Genomic DNA, 16,351 nt, shown 5'->3' on the forward strand with positions numbered 1-16,351 from the left:
GATTTTATGAAATGAATTCTTTAATAAAATACAGTCTTCTGATGCCCAAACAACCATTGCCACTGAACCCCCCTCCCCATCGCATCAATACATCTCAAAACACACAAAAACACCTTAAACCCTACATTCCAGTGCAAACACTAACAACCATGATTGTAAGACACTTCCTGTGTCATCTAGTCTGCATAGCAGACTGGTTTATAATGGTAACAAAGATCAAAGCTTAGAGGACAACTTCAATTTACAGGCTGAATTCAACCAGTAACGGCAGTTTTCAACATTTGAAATGAGCCCAAATGGACACTGCTTTTCCCTACATAGTGCACTACTTTTGACCAGGGCCCATAGGACTCCGGTCAAAAGTAGTGCACTATAAAGGGAATTTGTCTGGTCAAAAGTAGTGCACTATAAAATGGAATAGGGTGCCATTTAGGAAGCAGACTCAGTGTCTCTTCTTTTCAATAAATAACACTCCAGTTTCAACAGTTCTTTAATTGTTGAGTCACTTGGTGACATTGACATCGGCTCCATATATGAAGTCCTCTGGGAACGTCTCAACAGGGATGGAGCTCAACTGTTCATCAAGAGAACGTAGTGTCCACAGCTTCTCCAGTTCATACACCTCTCTGGTCTCTGGTAGCATGAAGTGGACCACCATCCTTCCTACAGGAGACAGAGCGAGAGAAGGGAGGCAGACAGAGCGAGAGAAGGGAGGCAGAGCGAGAGAAGGGAGACAGAGAAGGGAGACAGAGCGAGAGAAGGGAGACAGAGAAAGGAGACAGAGAAAGGAGACAGAGAAAGGAGACAGAGACGACAGCAATGGGATTAGCAAGTAAGAAATTGACATTTTCACCTTATTACCCACGTGTATAGCTTCCGTCCCTCTCCTCACCCCTACCTGGGCTCGAACCAGGGACCCTCTGCACACAGACAACAACAGTCACCCACGAAGCATCGTTACCCATCGCGCCACAAAAGCCACAGCCCTTGCAGGGCAAGGGGAACAACTACTTCAAGGCCTCAGTGCGAGTGATGTCACCGATTGAAACGCTATCGGCGCGCACCACCGCTAACTAGCTAGCCATTTCACATCGGTTACACACATATCCTGAGAAAATTTATCAGTGTAATATTTCTAGAGACCATCAGTGTGTCGTTTCGGTAAATTACTCTAATCGTCATGTACTATAATAATAATAATAATCCACAGCCAGGAGCAGATCATCAAACATACCAAAGTCAATGCACATCCAGTCTTCTGCATCCTTTCCTTCAATCTTGGCATGTGGGTCCCCGTCTTTCTTCATATATTTGTACTGACAAAATATGAAACATGTATTACAACACAGTGGTGCCAAATGTACATGGCGTTTTCTGCACAGCTTTGACCAGCAGCACCATTATTCACATGTTCCAAATACAGTTGCAAAATTTGAGTAACTTTTCCGGAAATTCCCAGGTTTCCTGCTTATCCCTTCGGATTCTGTGATTCTTCCTACCAGGATTTATGGAAAACCTGGTAATTTGGGGAATGTTACCGGAATTTTGCAAACTTACAATTGATCCAATAAAGGAATTACCACTTTAATGGCGTAGAGGGCCATGGCACGGAGGTGTCTTGAGGAGGATCCGCTGACAACGATGAAATAGTCTGTGTACTTGATGTCCTCAGGCACCTTGATGACACAGATGTCTGCTGCATTCTCCTGGCGGAGCAGGGACACCAACACGCTGATGTTAAAGTCCTCCTGTGGGTTTCCTACAGCAAGGGGAGAGGGAGGATCATCACACTAAACAGTCCTTCAGTATGTTCATTCGTAATACACTAGCCTGGGTGTATTGTATCAGTAACAAAGTAAAGGAAGTTTCGTTTAAAATGTTACATAGAATCTATGCTGTGAAACATGTTTTGGAAGGATTCAAGCTAAATATTGACTATAACTGATTTCTTTGGAATAGAAAAGAAGACCATTATGCATTTATTTTTTGGCGGTATTTATAGTAGAATGTTTTGGAGGTGGTGTTTTGGAGGTGAGTAAACTCCGACAGTTATCCCTATATGAAGCTTTATAAATTGGTCTACAGAAAAGTGTCATGCACAAGCCTGTAATTTCGAAGAAATACGTAACGAATTTTAACACGAAGAGGCAGGTATGGCGCTTAGCTAGATCAGATAGTGTGACTTTGTAATTGAATTGGGTGCCTTGTAACCATGTAACGTTACTCACACTACTAACGTTAGCTAGCTAGTTGTCTGAGTCGATTTTAGTTCTACTTACTTTGGCTTGAGTCACTCTGCATCTCATATTCATCTTGTTGTGCCAGAAGCTTGCCAGGGCTGTCCGACTTCAAAACATTGTCTTCATTATGTAAATCGGCGTAATATCGTCTAATACCATTGTAAAATGCAGAGAGATGTGGATGCAATTGTTGAGAGGCAAGACATGTATAACGTCGATACAAAAATGTTGTGCTGCGTCGCGCTTTTGAAATTAAACACGCACCTCTAACGACACCAGTATACCCTCGAAGAACATTATGTGAAAGTATCTGAGAGACAAATTGCCTAGAACAATGTAGTACATACATGATTTAGCTATCGTGTCATTGCCATTAAAACACATGGAATTTTGGTTTGTTTTTCAAAGGACTGTCTAGAAACAGGAAGTGTTTCTGATTCCAGGACTCTGATTGGTTGAGGTGGTTTCTTCGCTTTTTACGCCTCCTTCCGTACAGTACTCCTCCTGGATGCGCTTTACCGCCGCCTAATGTACAGGAGTGGGACTTTGTGAAGAAGCACACCAAATAATATTGCGCTCGTTTCAGCTATAAAACATATTTAAATATTTAATCGCTCTCTAAAGCCATACAATCAACTTCTTATAAAGGTTTCAGAATGCATCCATATCTAGCAGTCTCTATGGGGGTGCCACAGGGTTCAATTCTTGGACCGACTCTCTTCTCTGTATACATCAATGAGGTCGCTCTTGCTGCTGGTGAGTCTCTGATCCACCTCTACGCAGACGACACCATTCTGTATACTTCCGGCCCTTCTTTGGACACTGTGTTAACAACCCTCCAGGCAAGCTTCAATGCCATACAACTCTCCTTCCGTGGCCTCCAATTGCTCTTAAATACAAGTAAAACTAAATGCATGCTCTTCAACCGATTGCTACCTGCACCTACCCGCCTGTCCAACATCACTACTCTGGACGGCTCTGACTTAGAATACATGGACAACTACAAATACTTAGGTGTCTGGTTAGACTGTAAACTCTCCTTCCAGACCCATATCAAACATCTCCAATCCAAAGTTAAATCTAGAATTGGCTTCCTATTTCGCAACAAAGCATCCTTCACTCATGCTGCCAAACATACCCTTGTAAAACTGACCATCCTACCAATCCTCGACTTTGGCGATGTCATTTACAAAATAGCCTCCAATACCCTACTCAACAAATTGGATGCAGTCTATCACAGTGCAATCCGTTTTGTCACCAAAGCCCCATATACTACCCACCATTGCGACCTGTACGCTCTCGTTGGCTGGCCCTCGCTTCATACTCGTCGCCAAACCCACTGGCTCCATGTCATCTACAAGACCCTGCTAGGTAAAGTCCCCCTTATCTCAGCTCGCTGGTCACCATAGCATCTCCCACCTGTAGCACACGCTCCAGCAGGTATATCTCTCTAGTCACCCCCAAAACCAATTCTTTCTTTGGCCGCCTCTCCTTCCAGTTCTCTGCTGCCAATGACTGGAACGAACTACAAAAATCTCTGAAACTGGAAACACTTATCTCCCTCACTAGCTTTAAGCACCAACTGTCAGAGCAGCTCACAGATTACTGCACCTGTACATAGCCCACCTATAATTTAGCCCAAACAACTACCTCTTTCCCAACTGTATTTAATTTTAAATTTATTTATTTTGCTCCTTTGCACCCCATTATTTTTATTTCTACTTTGCACATTCTTCCATTGCAAAACTACCATTCCAGTGTTTTACTTGCTATATTGTATTTACTTTGCCACCATGGCCTTTTTTGCCTTTACCTCCCTTCTCACCTCATTTGCTCACATTGTATATAGACTTGTTTATACTGTATTATTGACTGTATGTTTGTTTTACTCCATGTGTAACTCTGTGTCGTTGTATCTGTCGAACTGCTTTGCTTTATCTTGGTCAGGTCGCAATTGTAAATGAGAACTTGTTCTCAACTTGCCACCTGGTTAAATAAAGGTAAAATAAAAAAATAAAATATCAAACTGTGTTACTGTTTTTGGTTTAATCTGTTTCACCACCCCCTCCACACAGCAAATATTCTTCAAATATGTTTTTACCACCCTTGTAATCAGTAAGAGAGTCAAACATTTGGTGCATTTCAGTGATTATTTATTTTCCACAGGCATTATCGTGAAATCAGAGTGAAAAAATATAAAATATTTTCAGTACCAACAACTTACCAAAAGTAAGATAGACTGTATAAAAGTGAGTTACCAATGCCCCTGACCTGAAAAGGCCCACATATATACATATATAAGTATATCTCAGTGAGTCATGTCATTATTCAGCTTAGATTTGGTCTCTGTATGCAGCACCAGCAAATCAATATCGGTTTTAATCCAGCAGCCACCAGTAAATGGTATTGTCCAAAACTGTACCTTATTCCCCATAGGGCTCTGACAAATGTAGTGCACTATATAGGGAGTCATTTGGGATGCCTTACCATCTCTAGATAGGGAATAGGGTGCCATTTGGGATGCCCATTCCATCTCGCTGACTGAGGATACAGGCCAGCTCACCCCCAACATAACCCCTTAGCATTTTTCATTGGTCTGTTTACTTTGTAATTGTTGTACCCGTGTGGTGTGTGTGGTGCATAGTAGATGTCTGCATCCCAAATGGCACCCATAAGACTTTGGTCAAAAGTAGTGCACTATATAGGGAATAGTGTGCCATTTGGAATGAAGTACATATCTTTCCCTTCTCCCCAAATGGATTCAGGCTTGGGTTGTCACTCATTCGGACTGGGCAGTGTCTGAGTCCAGGAACACATTGAGCCTCAGGCCCACTGGAATGTGGTCGGTGAGGCCAGCAAGCTGGGTCACAAAGGTGAACTCCTCAATTTCCTATAGGAGAGAAAGAAAAGGATGCAATAACAGCAGAATTAATAATAGACACACGCTGTTGTGACGCCTGCAGCCAGCCAGACACACACACACGCCGTTGTGACGCCTGCAGCCAGCCAGCCAGACACATAGACGCCTGCAGCCAGCCAGCCAGCCACACACATTTGACGCCTGCAGCCAGCCACACACACGCCTTTCCCTGCAGCCAGCCAGCCCCCAAATGGACGCCTGCAGCCAGCCAGCTTGGGTTGTGACGCCTGCAGCCAGCCAGCCAGCACACACACATTGACGCCTGCAGCCAGCCAGCCAGCCACACACACAGTGTGACGCCTGCAGCCAGCCAGCCAGCCACACACGCCGTTGCAGACGCCTGCAGCCAGCCAGCCACACACACACGCTGCAGCCAGCCAGCCAGACACCTGCCAGCCAGCCAGCCACACACACACGCCGTTGTGACGCCTGCAGCCAGCCAGCCAGCCAGCCACACACACACGCCGTTGTGACGCCTGCAGCCAGCCAGCCAGACACACACACACGCCGTTGTGACGCCTGCAGCCAGCCAGCCACACACACAGACGCCTGCAGCCAGCCAGCCACACACACATTTGACGCCTGCAGCCAGCCAGCCCACACACACGCCGTTGTGACGCCTGCAGCCAGCCACACAGACGCCTGCAGCCAGCCAGCCACACACACAGGACGCCTGCCAGCCAGCCATAACACGCACGCCTGCAGCCAGCCAGCCACACACACACGCTGTTGTGACGCCTGCAGCCAGCCAGCCACACACACACGCCACGCCCGTTGCACGCCTGCAGCCAGCCAGCCAGCCACACACGCCGTTGTGACGCCTGCAGCCAGCCAGCCAGCCACACACGCCGTTGTGACGCCTGCAGCCAGCCAGCCAGCCACACACGCCGTTGTGACGCCTGCAGCCAGCCAGCCACACACACCGCCATTGTGACGCCTGCAGCCAGCCAGCCACACACACACACGCCGTTGTGACGCCTGCAACCAGCCAGACACACGCCACGCCTGCAACCAGCCAGACACACGCTGTTGTGACGCCTGCAACCAGCCAGACACACGCTGTTGTGACGCCTGCAGCCAGCCAGACACACGCTGTTGTGACGCCTGCAGCCAGCCAGACACACGCCACGCCTGCCAGCCAGCCAGCCAGCCCAGCCACACACACGCCGTTGTGACGCCTGCAGCCAGCCAGCCAGCCACACACACGCGCCGTTGTGACGCCTGCAGCCAGCCAGCCAGCCACACACACGCGTTGTGACGCCTGCAGCCAGCCAGCCAGCCACACACGCCTGCACGCCTGCAGCCAGCCAGCCAGCCACACACACGCGCCGTTGTGACGCCTGCAGCCAGCCAGCCAGCCACACACACGCGCCGTTGTGACGCCTGCAGCCAGCCAGCCAGCCACACACACGCCGTTGTGACGCCTGCAGCCAGCCAGCCAGCCACACACACGCGCGCCGTTGTGACGCCTGCAGCCAGCCAGCCAGCCAGCACACACACGCCTGCAGCCAGCCAGACGCCTGCAGCCAGCCAGCCAGCCACACACACGCGCCGTTGTGACGCCTGCAGCCAGCCAGCCAGCCACACACACGCCGTTGTGACGCCTGCAGCCAGCCAGCCAGCCACACACACGCCGTTGTGACGACGCCTGCCAGCCAGCCAGCCAGCCACACACACGCCGTTGTGACGCCTGCAGCCAGCCACGCCTGCAGCCAGCCACACACGCCGTTGTGACGCCTGCAGCCAGCCAGCCAGCCAGCCAGACACACGCTGTTGTGACGCCTGCAACCAGCCAGCCAGCCAGCCTGCAGCCAGCCAGCCAGCCAGCCTGCAGCCACAGACACACGCTGTTGTGACGCCTGCAGCCAGCCAGCCACACACGCTGTTGTGACGCCTGCAGCCAGCCAGCCAGACACACGCTGTTGTGACGCCTGCCAGCCAGCCAGACACACGCTGTTGTGACGCCTGCAGCCAGCCAGACACACGCTGTTGTGACGCCTGCAGCCAGCCAGACACACGCTGTTGTGACGCCTGCAGCCAGCCAGACACACGCTGTTGTGACGCCTGCAGCCAGCCAGACACACACGCCTGCAGCCAGCCAGACACACGCTGTTGTGACGCCTGCAGCCAGCCAGACACACGCTGTTGTGACGCCTGCAGCCTGCAGCCAGCCAGCCAGACACACGCTGTTGTGACGCCTGCAGCCAGCCAGCCAGCCACACACGCTGTTGTGACGCCTGCAGCCAGCCAGCCAGCCACACACGCTGTTGTGACGTTGTGACGCCTGCAGCCAGCCAGACACGCTGTTGTGACGCCTGCAGCCACACACGCTGTTGTGACGCCTGCAGCCAGCCAGACACGCTGTTGTGACGCCTGCAGCCAGCCAGACACGCTGTTGTGACGCCTGCAGCCACACACGCTGTTGTGACGCCTGCAGCCAGCCAGACACGCTGTTGTGACGCCTGCAGCCAGCCAGACACGCTGTTGTGACGCCTGCAGCCAGCCAGACACACGCTGTTGTGACTGTTGTCCTGCAGCCAGCCAGTGACGCCTGCAGCCAGCCAGCTGTTGTGACGCCTGCAGCCAGCCAGACACGCTGTTGCCTGCAGCCAGCCAGACACGCTGCAGCCAGCCAGACACGCTGTTGTGACGCCTGCAGCCAGCCAGACACGCTGTTGTGACGCCTGCAGCCAGCCAGACACGCTGTTGTGACGCCTGCAGCCAGCCAGACACGCTGTTTGACGCCTGCAGCCAGCCAGACACGCTGCAGCCAGCCAGACACGCTGTTGTGACGCCTGCAGCCAGCCAGACACGCTGTTGTGAGCCGCCTGCAGCCAGCCAGACACGCTGTTGTGACGCTGCAGCCAGCCAGACACGCTGTTGTGACGCCTGCAGCCAGCCAGACACGCTGTTGTGACGCCTGCAGCCAGCCAGACACACGCTGTTGTGACGCCTGCAGCCAGCCAGACACGCTGTTGTGACGCCTGCAGCCAGCCAGACACGCTGTTGTGACGCCTGCAGCCAGCCAGACACACGCTGTTGTGTTTCCTAGAACACATCCTCGTGGTGTTCCAAGCAATCATTTCCATAACACAGGTGGAGGTCAGGAGTGTGGAGAGGAGAACATGAAGGAAGTGGACTCTTCTATACAGCTGAATGAGATGGCAGGTATCTGATAGCTAGCTCATGTTAGCTAACCTAGCTAGCGAACCAGAGAGGGGAAAAGTATGGAAACACTTACAGTTCGGCAGTGCTTGGAGATGGAGCTCTCTCTGTAGAGGATGTAGTCGATGCGGCGCCCCACCCAAGGCTGACCCAACTCAGGGTAGACCATGGGACAGCCTTCCAGGGCCACAGGAGAAGAGAGGTACTGCTTCCTCAGCTCCTCTCTCTCCAGGGTCCTAGAGACAGGGAAGGGATCAGGGGAACGTAGGACATGTCCCAAACGACACCTTATTCCATATCAAATCAGATTTTATTGGTTGCATACGCGTTTAGCAGATGTTATTACGGGTGTAGCGAAATGCTTGTGTTTCTAGCTCCAACAGTGCAGTAATATCTAACATACACAAAGTAAAGGAATTAAAAATATATATAGTTGGACGAGCAATGTCAGAGCGATAGACTAAGATACAGTAGAATAGGATAGAATACAGTATATAAAAAAATATGTAAACATTAAAGTGACTAGTGGTTTCAATGATTAAAGTGGCCAGTGGTTTCAATGTGTTGTAATGCACTACGTTGTTTTGACCAGGGCACATTGACTACATCCAGTGAATGCAGTCTGAGGGATAGCATACCTTTGAAGATTCTCTGGGGTCCTTACATCCTCATGATACAGAGTAGGCTGTTCCAGCAAAGTGCCTGAACAATATAACATAAGAAAACATTTTTGTCCATTTCCACAGATGTGCCTTGGTAATAAAAAATATATAAAATAAACTTCTTACAAGACATAAAACAGACAATATAGTTAAACATGGGCTGGGGCCTGTACAGGAGACGGACTACACAAGAGGTTAAAAACATTATTCATGTCACAAATGTGCACAAGACATCAAGGAATGTTTGATTGTTCCTAATGACTTGTAGGCCTCTACGTCGGCTATGTATCCCAAATGGCACCCTATTTCTAAAATAGTACCCTACTTACCTACAGGCCCTGGACAAAAGTAGTACATTGTATAGGGAATAGGATGCCATTTGGGACGCAAGCCTAAAGATCGTGCAACAGTCCAACTCACCAATGACCCAGGGCTTCTCCTGGCCCGGCCCGGCCCTGCAGGGGTCTCTGTACTCCTCAAACAGACTGTGCTTCTGTTCTAGACTGTCATCTGACCAAGGACAAACACACAGAAACATGGAACAATGTGGAAACCTGTTGCACGACATCAAGCCCACACAGATACCCATCTATAGAAGACAAACTGCATGCAGAGCCAATGTACTCTGTACATAGACAGAAAGATATCCAAAAATGACACCCTATTTCCTATATAGTGTACAACATTTGACCAAAGCCCATAGGGTTCTCATCAAAAGTAGTGCACTTTATAGAGAATAGGATTCAATTTGGGACGCAGACGTACCAGGTGAGCAGTTGTCGAAGTTGAAATCCCCAGAAAGCACGTCAAACACGACCACCTCATCAGGCTTGCTATTGGTCACCTGGAACTCCTGGATCCACTTGGTGAGCATGTTGAGCTGCTCACAGCGGATCTCCCCTTCACCTGCTCAGCCAATCACAGGACACAGTTATCTCAACCACTACAATACCAGCAGAGAGAAACTGGTGCTGGACAGATAATTACTGTGTCCCAAATCAAAGTGTATTGGTCACGTACAGGGTTAAGCAGATGTTACGGTGGGTGCAGTGAAATGCTTGTGCTACTAGCTTTTAACAGGGCAGTCAAATGTCAAACAAGTACACAAATAACAAAACAAATGTAAGAAAAAAAACAATTAACTGTCACAATTCTGGCTTGAAATATACTTATTCCTGTCACCATATTAGACCTTATTGATTACTTGACATGTATAAAAGACCTGTATGTTTGGGGTCAATGAAGGAAGAATAGGAACTTTGTTTTTGGAAAGTTACCGAGCGAGACAATGGGAAGTACAGAAAGTTTGTCTGTTCAAACATGTTATTGCTGAATAGTAATATTTCTAAGGAAGTTGCTGTGGAACTAGGACCAGGAAGGATGTGGAACTCAACTCAATAAGGGTGAACAGTTGAAGAGAAAAATACATCTCTGGAAACGAGCTAACTACAGTCCTATCTCACACACTTCCACGCTCTAATGAAGGTTCTAGACTCATGCAGGGCCATGACAACACCAGTAAGAGGAACAGATTTAGTTCCTGCCTAGCAACAGACGGATTGTTTTTTTTATCTTAGTCATAAAAGGAGGTGACTCCTAGTCAGAAGGTATAGATATGTACTTGTATGTTGTGCTTGCAGCGGAGGCACCCAGTGGGTTGAATAAACGTGTCTTGAGCTTTTCTCTAGTCGTCCGTTTCAGTTTTTACTCTGTCTGTTCAGAACCTAAACACAACACTATCATAAAACAAATGCAATCTGTGCATATATACACACACCAAAAATATATACTAAGAGTGATATGTACAGCAGTAGACACTGTATATTACAGTGAGCTATGTCAGGATTCCAGTATATAAATGTGTGGTGTGCATAAACAGTGTAGATAAAACAACATGAGCTGGTGCCCAGCCAGAATAATAGTTTCTGTGGAGGTGCTGACTAACGACGAATAAATTATAAACTATCAAAATAAAGAAAGTCACACACTCCATGTATAATCTCCCAGCAATTTAATGTGTATTTACCAACGTTTCGGCATCACTGTGCCTTCCTCAGGGTGCATTAACAGTGTAACTACAATGCCATGTACAGTAGTAGCTAAATTACAATGAGCTATGTGAGAAGTTGTGCTGTAAATAGAGAAGAGGAGGCCATTTTGGATTAAGTTCAAAAATGAATGAAGATGACTTGCCTTCAGGTGCATGGAGGTGTGTGCAGTTAAAATATCCAACCAGCTTCTTCTCTTTCTGATTCTGGCCAACTAGCACCTGGGAACACCCACAAACCATTACTTCACCTACTGGGTATGAACTGCGTTCTTGTTGATGATGTTATTGTTTAACCCATGGTAAAATGGAGTGGCCGTTATCATTACAATAACTGACAACAGTAACTCAATACAGTAGGAGCGTTAATGGCAACCAGATGACACCACATTTACATTTTAGTCATTTACCAGACACTCTTCTCCAGAGACTTAGTCAGTGCTTTCAACTAAAGTTAGTAGGACAAAAACAACCACATATCACAGCTATTTTAAGCAGAAAAAAACCCAAAGTGCAGGCGAGAGGTGAGAAAGACAAGAGCTATAATGACAGTGAGTGGCATAGAATTACAAATTAGAACTGTATTTCTCCTTAATCTAATAAAAATGGCTGCCAATATCAGCCTATTGACTTAATCCTCTCTAGTAGTGTAATAGGATCTCTGTGGTGACTTGTACCTTGGCAGAGAGCAGGCCTTTAGCAGCCAGGGCATCCTCCCCCCGGGCGTTAGGGAAGCAGTGGTACTGGGCCTCCAGCACTGGGTAACGGCTGGCCAGGAACAGGCCGCTGTTGAAGAACTTAAAGGAGGAGCAGCTGCCGGGAGGCTGGCAGGCGTACACCCCTACATCATACAGTATGTGGTTGAACAGGGGCCCCAGGGTGTTGGTCAGCTTCACAGCTGCCCTCTTATCAAACACCTCCTCCAGACACAGGATGTCCACGTTGGCCGGGAAGAGAGAAGACACCTCCCAGGGCACGTCGTCTGGCCCAGCCTGACCGCGCTGGGCGACCCCCTGAGTGCGTAGGGCCCGCGGAGGGTTCCTGTGGCCCTTCCGGTCCTGCTGGTTGGAGTTGTGGTTGGTGTTGATGACGGGGGTGGGAGAGTGGGAAGACTCCTCAGTGTCGTCACAGGGCACGTACACCACATAGTTTGAGTCACTGGGTTTGGGGGGCGTCGTTGTTGGGACCGCTCCGTCAGCTTGGTCCTCGTCTGAATGGGCCTGGGGTGGTGGCTGGTAGGCTGGGTCTGTAGCGCCATATGAGGCAGGGCTGGTGGTGGAGGGGCCAGGGAGCAGGCTACTGGAGGGGCTGAGGGTGCCACAGCTACTGGGAGAGTCCACGAAGATGCGGATGTGTGGCCGGTTCACGCCCTGCACGATGCTCCGGCCGATGGCGGTGGCACGGCGCTGCGTGTGCCCCAGGTTGTTGAAGCGCGCAATTCCGTCCGGCAATAGGCACAGGTTGGCAGTAGCAAAACCAAAAGTGGCCTTGTTGGCCCCTGCCTCAAAGCCCAGGTTCCTCTCCCCCTCCTCAGCTGGTGCTGGCCTCGACGGGGGCTCGTGGTGGTAGGAGAAGGGCCTTCGGGTGGCCTGGAGGGGAGCCCAAAGCAGGAACCCCAGGAAGGCCAGGGGAGCCGTGACCAGGAAGAGGGTGAGGAAGAGGATGAAGCCGAAGAACACCTTGAGAGGGTGGAGGTAACACTCCTGCTCGTGCCGCTGGGTGCGTTCCAGGCTGGTGGACATGCAGACGGCAATGAGGCGGTCCAGGAACCAGAAGCAGGGCAGGATGAGACCCCAGCTCACTGCATGGAGGCCCTCCACAAAGCTGTTGGGGAATGGGGACTCCCGCAGAGACATGCCTCCCTCCTTCAGTCACCTCTGGACACAAATAGGGAGATCAGGCATCAGGGCTCCCAGCTGCTCACCTCACTCTGGTTATTCACCATCTGACTGAGACTCTGCAATCTACTGGAAGTAAACGTAGAAGACAACACACAGACAGGACATGTAGAGGGTGTTTTCAGACCTTTCCTGGTTCGACTAGTGAGGTAAATCAATAGTGCTTGAAGTTGCATGGTTGTCAGGGAAACCAGAATCAACCCAATGGGGCTGGGCGACAGCTGGTGCGTCACAGTACACGGGATCAATTGGAGTAGAAAGGCAGATTACATTGGGCTTACTGGGCTGCGCGCACATGAAGGGCTGGGTTGGTGGATAGACAGACATTGTTGGAAAGGAGGGCAAGAGGAGAAGAATATACGGGTATTTTACCCAAACTACTGTTAATCCAGACGTCACCATCTGCACGAATTCACTAATCGCTATAGCGACAGATGTGTAGTGTGTAAAACTAGTGGTCGATGCAATGTTCAAAGTCCACACAAAGGCTCCAAAAAGACCCACCTTTTCCGATAACGACGCCCGTCCAGAGTGCCAGCATTTCTGCTGACACTGTCATGTCAACCAACATTGCTCATGAATGAATGTGATATCGATTGTTTCTCAAGTTTTCGTTGTGCTTGTTACTTTGAAATGATCGACTAGCCCCAAATGCTGTTCTCTGACGTGGCGTGGTTAGCTAGCTAGCCAGCTAACGTTAACTTGGAGTACTAACGTTACCTGGCTAATTCAACCAGTTTGAAAATGTTCACTAATTTGGGCTAGGTAGCAGGTGCTCACATGCACAATGTATCATTCATGAACAAGACAATTTTGTCTTACACATTTACATAGCCACACGTTCGTGGACTAATGTTAGCTACTAGCTAGCTAAAAATAGGTTATCTGGTTAGCAAACGTTAACATGAGCTATCCACCTTTATTCTTACCTGTCTGTGTTGAAGAGTCCACTTCCTTCATAAAAATGTGAATTTATCCGTCTAAATACACGTAAGCATGGCTACTGCTAAGTTGGCCTTGTTATGCTGTGGATATTTTTCATTCAATATTCCTGTATAAAACAGAAGACAAGGATTCCAGCGACCAGTGTGAGACTAGTCCCGCGCGGGGAGCAGCCAACTCCAGTCTAGACAGTTTGCGCGTGCATGCCGCTTATTTCCCACCGTGTGCGTGCTCGTCTGAAATGGCAAATGAGCTGAACATATTTCCTTATACGAACAGCATAAGGGTTTATAGGTATATAGGTTTATTAAGCGCGGATTCGCGCTTATAAACCCAGGGTCGTTACGATATTGAAAGGCAACAATTTCAAAGACTTTACTGAGTTACTGTTCATATTAGAACATTTTAAATAAATAAATTAGGCCCTAATGTGTGGATTTCACATGACTGGACAGGGTGCAACTATGGGTGGGCCATGGAGGGAATAGGCACATCCCTTGGCAGCCACGCCCACCCACTGGGGAGCAAATCCCAGCCAATCAGAATTAGTTTTTCCCCACAAAATGGCTTTACGACAGACATAAATACTCCTCAGCACCCACCACCCAGCCGATCCTGCAGGTGAAGAAGCTGGATGTAGATGGGCCGGCGTGGTTACGCATAGTCTGCGGTTGTGAGGCCGGTTGGATGTACTGGCAAATAATGTAAAATGACATTGGAGGCAGCTTATGGCAAAGAAATGAACAATCATGTCTCTGGCAACAGCTCTGATGGTTCATTCCTGCAGGTCACCATGTCTCAAAACTGGAGACATCTATGGCATTGTGTTGTGTGATAAAACTGCTCATTTTAAAGTGGCCTTTTATTGTCCCCAGCACAAGGTGGACCTGTGTAATGATCATGCGGTTTAATCAGCTTCTTGATATGGATGGATTATCTTGGCAAAGGATAAATGCTCACTAACAGGGATGTAAACTAAATTTGTACACAAAATTTGAGAGAAATAAGCTTTTTGTGTGTATGACAAATGTCTGTGATTTTTTATTTCAGCTCATGAAACATGGGACAAATATTTTACATGTTGTTTAAACTTTGTTCAGTGTAAATGAAAATGAGTCGTGTATTCATGACTTAAACAGGCTGCTTTTTCTTTGTTGAAATGCATTTTAAATGGCCCAAAGTATTTATTCTGTCCAGGTTTTCCATGTCTGTCATTTCAATATGGAAATATAATGTCAGGTAACTCACAAAGCCAGCCTCAGTGCAACCAACCAACAAACCAAGTCAACGGAAAATATGAATGAAAAAAAGGCTAAACTAGGAAATGGTCCAATGCAGGAGATGCAGAGCTGTCCTGTCTGTGGAGGGTGTGTGAAGAGATGCAGAGCTGTCCTGTCTGTGGAGGGTGTGTGAAGAGATGCAGAGCTGTCCTGTCTGTGGAGGGTGTGTGAAGAGATGCAGAGCTGTCCTGTCTGTGGAGGGTGTGTGAAGAGATGCAGAGCTGTCCTGTCTGTGGAGGGTGTGTGAAGAGATGCAGAGCTGTCTGTCTGTGGAGGGTGTGTGAAGAGATGCAGAGCTGTCTGTCTGTGGAGGGTGTGTGAAGAGATGCAGAGCTGTCTGTCTGTGGAGGGTGTGTGAAGAGATGCAGAGCTGTCTGTCTGTGGAGGGTGTGTGAAGAGATGCAGAGCTGTCCTGTCTGTGGAGGGTGTGTGAAGAGATGCAGAGCTGTCTGTCTGTGGAGGGTGTGGAGAGATGCAGAGCTGTCTGTCTGTGGAGGGTGTGTGAAGAGATGCAGAGCTGTCTGTCTGTGGAGGGTGTGTGAAGAGATGCCGAGCTGTCTGTCTGTGGAGGGTGTGTGAAGAGATGCAGAGCTGTCTGTCTGTGGAGGGTGTGTGAAGAGATGCAGAGCTGTCTGTCTGTGGAGGGTGTGTGAAGAGATGCAGAGCTGTCTGTCTGTGGAGGGTGTGTGAAGAGATGCAGAGCTGTCTGTCTGTGGAGGGTGTGTGAAGAGATGCAGAGCTGTCTGTCTGTGGAGGGTGTGTGAAGAGATGTAGAGCTGTCTGTCTGTGGAGGGTGTGTGAAGAGATGCCGAGCTGTCTGTCTGTGGAGGGTGTGTGAAGAGATGCCGAGCTGTCCTGTCTGTGGAGGGTGTGTGAAGAGATGCAGAGCTGTCCTGTCTGTGGAGGGTGTGTGAAGAGATGCAGAGCTGTCCTGTCTGTGGAGGGTGTGTGAAGAGATGCAGAGCTGTCCTGTCTGTGGAGGGTGTGTGAAGAGATGCCGAGCTGTCCTGTCTGTGGAGGGTGTGTGAAGAGATGCAGAGCTGTCCTGTCTGTGGAGGGTGTGTGAAGAGATGCAGAGCTGTCCTGTCTGTGGAGGGTGTGTGAAGAGATGCAGAGCTGTCCTGTCTGTGAAGAGGAGAGGTGTGTGAAGAGATGCAGAGCTGTCCTGTCTGTGGAGGGTGTGTGAAGAGATGCAGA

General features: G+C 49.1%; 2 protein-coding genes across 4 annotated transcripts; both read right to left on the bottom strand.

The window, feature by feature from the left end:
• On the bottom strand, positions 1 to 2,954 carry malsu1 (mitochondrial assembly of ribosomal large subunit 1). Its single transcript, XM_042315074.1, has 4 exons — positions 2,280 to 2,954; positions 1,581 to 1,759; positions 1,235 to 1,316; positions 1 to 663 (listed from the first exon to the last, which is right to left on the bottom strand). Exons 1-4 carry the CDS (start codon positions 2,587 to 2,589, stop codon positions 503 to 505), a joined length of 732 nt encoding a protein of 243 aa, XP_042171008.1. The 5' UTR covers positions 2,590 to 2,954; the 3' UTR covers positions 1 to 502.
• Positions 2,955 to 4,376: 1,422 nt separating this feature from the next.
• Positions 4,377 to 14,130, bottom strand: smpd5 (sphingomyelin phosphodiesterase 5). Of its 3 annotated transcripts, none has more exons than XM_024406854.2 (8): positions 13,862 to 14,130; positions 11,712 to 12,911; positions 11,181 to 11,256; positions 9,753 to 9,893; positions 9,408 to 9,497; positions 8,964 to 9,027; positions 8,402 to 8,561; positions 4,377 to 5,130 (listed from the first exon to the last, which is right to left on the bottom strand). In XM_024406854.2, the coding sequence occupies exons 2-8, from the start codon at positions 12,888 to 12,890 to the stop codon at positions 5,020 to 5,022; spliced, it is 1,821 nt and encodes a 606-aa protein (XP_024262622.2). In that variant the 5' UTR covers positions 12,891 to 12,911; positions 13,862 to 14,130; the 3' UTR covers positions 4,377 to 5,019. The 3 variants fall into 3 exon arrangements, with proteins under 3 accessions (XP_024262622.2, XP_024262620.2, XP_024262619.2); XM_024406852.2 differs by having other exon boundaries at positions 11,712 to 12,998; XM_024406851.2 differs by having other exon boundaries at positions 11,712 to 13,001.
• Positions 14,131 to 16,351: the final 2,221 nt, after the last annotated feature.

The sequence above is a fragment of the Oncorhynchus tshawytscha genome, unplaced genomic scaffold, assembly GCF_018296145.1.
Source record: "Oncorhynchus tshawytscha isolate Ot180627B unplaced genomic scaffold, Otsh_v2.0 Un_contig_12116_pilon_pilon, whole genome shotgun sequence".
In the NCBI taxonomy this organism is placed as follows: domain Eukaryota; kingdom Metazoa; phylum Chordata; class Actinopteri; order Salmoniformes; family Salmonidae; genus Oncorhynchus; species Oncorhynchus tshawytscha.